Consider the following 4459-nt stretch of genomic DNA (forward strand, 5'->3'; position numbering starts at 1 on the left):
TGTGTGTGTGTGTGTGTGTGTTCGTTGTGTTGTTGTGTTGTTGTGGGNGGGGGGGGGATGTGTGCGTGTGTGCGAGTCTGTGTTCGAATGTTCTACCCGCGAATGTAATTTGTTTTAATCTCGCTACATTGCAATCCCCTTTGTAATTATTCGTGTAATTTTGCAGTAAATCATGCGGGCGCCCTGTCAAACCAGTCGGCAGCTGATATGTCCGACGAGGAATCACTTATATCCCCTGAGGACGCAACATACGGATCGCTGATGCGGAAAGGTGTCTGTTTATTCAATCGTGATCCGAAGAAGGGCATAATGTTTCTGAGGTACGTCGATGTTGTGCGTCTTTGCCGTGTCTTCGTGTTTTCCGATGCACGAGTTCTGTCACTGGTAGCAGCAGTGAGAGTCACCCGAATGAGGCACTACTGTGTATCCCAACTGTATTATTCTTAGATTGACTTGCTGCTCTGTTAACGATTGACCATGCCTTGTTATTGCGTTACATAAACTCTTATTGCTTGCGCTCAATATATCAACAATCAACTACCAACCGCAAATTGCCTGCCTCCTCACGCAACAGGAAAGAGCGTCTGATTTTATCATCGCACGAGGCCACCGCTGCTTTCCTGCTTCGAGCAGACGAGCTCCGGCTGTCCAAAACAAAGATCGGGGAGTACCTGGGTGGGTCCAGCACAGTGATAGTACAAACACTGCGAGAATTTGTCAACTTACTACAGTTCTCGGACACGCATTTCTATGATGCGTTGGCTTCGTTTCTTAGCCATTTCCGAATGTCTGGCGAGGCACAGGTGGTCGATAGGATCATGGAGGCCTTTGCGAGGCGCTACTACCAGCAGAACCCAACGCAGGGCGGGTTTGAGATCTGGGATACAGCGTACATATTGGCGTATTCATGTATTATGTTGCACACAGACGCCCATAATCAGAATGTGGCAAGGAAGATGACGCGTGAAGAGTTCATCAGGAACAACCGAGGGATCAACAATGGCAAAAGTATTAACCCGGAGTACCTGTCGGACCTGTATGCCAGGATCACTACCAAGGAGTGGAAGACCACCGATGTCTATGTGGACGAGGTGGGTGTTTCAGGTGTTCATGCGGATATTTGTATTGCGATGCAATGTGCACCATGGGCTTTTTCCTGCCAATGAATCGCAGTCTGTTCGGTGCAAGACGGTACTTATACAATATGCACTCAAATATATATTTAACAGATGACTTCGAAAATCCAGTCCATCCGCGAATCCTCCAACAAGAGAGCATATATAGGCCTTAACCGGATTGTGCAACCATGGCGATATTTTGTCATGGAGTTGGATGTTGGACTGATCAAGGTATGTTCACCCTGCGCTTCTGGGTGACATGGGTGTATTGGAATACCATGGCTTCCGATATATTGAGTACATCCTTGGGTATAGTGTTTATCGCAATCTTACAGACTCGCCCTCGTGTGCACCTGCGATTTCACGAGATAAAGTTGGACCCTTTGCTTACTTTCTCACTCACTTGTACCTGTAGGACTACTTCTCGCGGATTTATGGTACGCACAGCCGAAAGCTGGTGCTCTTCAACGACATGCTACTCATCACAAAGCGCAAGAAACAAGCGGATGTGTTTCGTACGCTCGTTCCTCTTTTTGGCATGATCCGAATAACAGCGTCTAGTTCGCAATGTATGTTGTCAAACAGTATATTCAAATCTCAAGCCTGATCACTTGACACGGTCTATTGAATTGAATTATGTTTATACTGGCTTGTTCATTTTCTATACGAACCCACATTCCTTCTTCGTATGTTGGTGTGTGTGTGTATGATCTGACTCTTCATAATCAAACTCTGAATCGCAACTTAACCCGTATCATGGCTCTGTGCCGTTTCCGAAATTGCTTTGAAGTCAAGGGCATCATAGGAAACCCGTTTGCTAATTTCAACTTTTGATTCGCAGTCTACAAAAACGCCTTCGAGGTGCACAATCTAGACCAACACTTCAAGCTGGGACCCTTCTTGGCCAAGGATCAAGCCAAAGGTGAAGCGTTTTTGGCTGCGCTCGATCAATACATTCTAGAGTCTGAGAGCATGGAGAACGAACGCATGGCTCATCTCAACGGGAATAGTAACGTACAGCAACACAGTAACCAAAAGAATACTAACACTCATATCAGCCTATCGATGGGGTTCAGCACACCACCGGCCCGTACCCAGAACTACAAGGCGCCATCGGATGCGGTGACATTCAGCACACAGTACCTGTACGGTAGTGGTAAGGGCGGTAGTGATAAGGGTAGAGAGCGGGATAAGAACAAGGATCGGGAGACACCTCCATTTCGTCTGGAGAAGCAATATTCCCAAACGGTGTACAATATGAGTATGCGGGAGGGAAGCAAAGAGGAATCGGGGACGGAATCTGGGGAGCTACACACCATCTACACGGCGTTTTCGTCGGATAACATGCAGGACGCCACACCAACACAGACTCCCCCACTCCGGCTTTCTCAGAGCCATTCCGAATCACCTCGGGGCCATAAAAACACATTGAATTCGAATAGGGCGGAGATAATTGCGCCTACCGTAGCCAAACAAAAACACAGCAACACTAGTAGTAGCACCATCAGTGGTACGGTAAGGAGGAAGATACTCTCACAATCCCCAGATCCCGGCACTGAGTTCCACTTCAACCCACGCTCACCTATAACACAGGACGACGAAACACATGGGAACAAGATCACGCTATCCATCAACGAGAAGAATGCGCTGCCTCTGGGGTTGTCCAGAAAAGACTCTCAACTGGCGACCAAGCAGCCTAAGGCACGTGCACCCACCAGCAGCATGTTTCGGCGCAATAAGACGGGAGGAAGTCGTGAACGCCCGCAGAGTTGTTATGCTTCACCGTCGCCTGGACATATCGGCCGTGCTGATGTCAAAGATGCGTCAGATGAGGGCCACACAGCACTGGGATTTGGGGGTGACGGGACGGGGAATACGGACGCGGACAACACTACAGACGACGCTACGACCGGTGACGACATGACGGACTCTAGTATGGACTGTGTGATGCGCAGGCGCAGTGCGAATCTGATGCAAAGCCAGAGCTTAGACGTACTGGGTGACCTGAGAAACACCACGAGCGAGACAAAGAAAAAGAAACGCCATGGCAGTGGGGCTTGTGGGTTGCGTGGGAGTCGAAGCACGGACGCTATGCGCAAGACCAAGGAGGGGGCACGGAAGAAACGGAACCTGTCACCCTGGATTGGACATGAAGGTGCGGGTGTATGCACAGATGAGTTGCAAGGTGCCGGTACAGGTCCGGATGAGGTCGATTCAGGTGCATTGGGGCCCAAAAGTGCGAGGATGAGTGCATCGAAGCGGTTTGCAGACGATGCACTTACAGCTGTGCCGCTATCGAGTTTAACGAGTGAGAGTACACCCAATATCTACTTGTTAGGGCCGGGTAGTGCGAATGACCACTGCAGACAGACCACAAGGCAAGACGATGATGCAAAGCTTGCGGGGGCTGGAGGCAAGTTGGGCAGAGGGTTTCCGTCGGATGCGTGTATGAAGCTTCAGAGTGAGGAGAGAGACGCTTTAGAAGAGGCAGCACGTGGAGAAGGTCGGGCTGTGCAAACACAGCATGCACATGCACCGTGCATTGAAAAACGCGCTGTCAGTGCCGGAATCTTCAAGTTCTTTGATCTAGACCTATTCAAGGGGAAGAGGAAGTCGTCGAAATCGAATGGGGGGGGTGATGGGGGTTCTACTAAAGGGTCTGCTGAAGGGTCTAATGCTGGTTCAGGCGCGGAGGATCGGCCTGCAGGAAGTCCTGCAAAGAAGAGCAGGGAACACAAACCAGCATCCAATCTGCGTAGTCGATGGGGGCTGGAGAACAAGCGCGGCGCTACCATGGCAGGCGAAGGTAACGGAAATAAGAGCGGCACGCATGCAGTCAAAATGGACCATCCGTTAGTTAGGCGACGCATGAGCTCGGCAAGTACAGGGTCTGCAAAGGGGAGTCGTACAGAAACAGGGGCTGTTAAAGATGTTTCGAGGATATGTGGCGAGCTGGGTGCATTGTCCAGTCGCAGCGATGACTTGGTTTATAAGCGGTCCTCGAGCTCAACCCCTGCACAAGTAGAACCATAGAGTACTGACGCAAGATTTAGTAAATACTTCGTGTGGTACTGGTATCTATACAGTTCTGAGATTTCATTGGGTCACATCGATTATGTTGCTCACTTTAGTAATTTCATTGGATCACGTCGATTATGTTTAGGCACTTTAGTAATTTCATTGGATCAAATCGATTACGGTAGACACTATAGTAATTCATTGGATCACGTCGATTATGTTGGGCACTTTAGTAATTTCATTGGATCAAATCGATTGTATTAGACATTCAAGTATGTTCATTTGATTCCATCGGTTATGTTAAGCACTATAGTACTTTTATT

General features: G+C 48.9%; 1 protein-coding gene across 1 annotated transcript in view; it reads left to right on the forward strand.

The window, feature by feature from the left end:
- Positions 1 to 4211, forward strand: part of SARC_06167 (hypothetical protein) — a 7178-nt gene extending 2967 nt beyond the window's left edge. The window contains exons 2-6 of the mRNA XM_014299948.1: positions 167 to 320; positions 575 to 1091; positions 1230 to 1349; positions 1534 to 1687; positions 1960 to 4211. Coding sequence (XP_014155423.1) covers positions 167 to 320; positions 575 to 1091; positions 1230 to 1349; positions 1534 to 1687; positions 1960 to 4151 — 3137 coding nt within the window. The 3' untranslated portion in view covers positions 4152 to 4211. The remainder of the gene's footprint in view (positions 1 to 166; positions 321 to 574; positions 1092 to 1229; positions 1350 to 1533; positions 1688 to 1959) is intronic.
- The last annotated feature ends 248 nt before the right edge of the window (positions 4212 to 4459 follow it).

The sequence above is a fragment of the Sphaeroforma arctica genome (assembly GCF_001186125.1).
Source record: "Sphaeroforma arctica JP610 unplaced genomic scaffold supercont1.429, whole genome shotgun sequence".
NCBI classification, from domain to species: Eukaryota; class Ichthyosporea; order Ichthyophonida; genus Sphaeroforma; species Sphaeroforma arctica.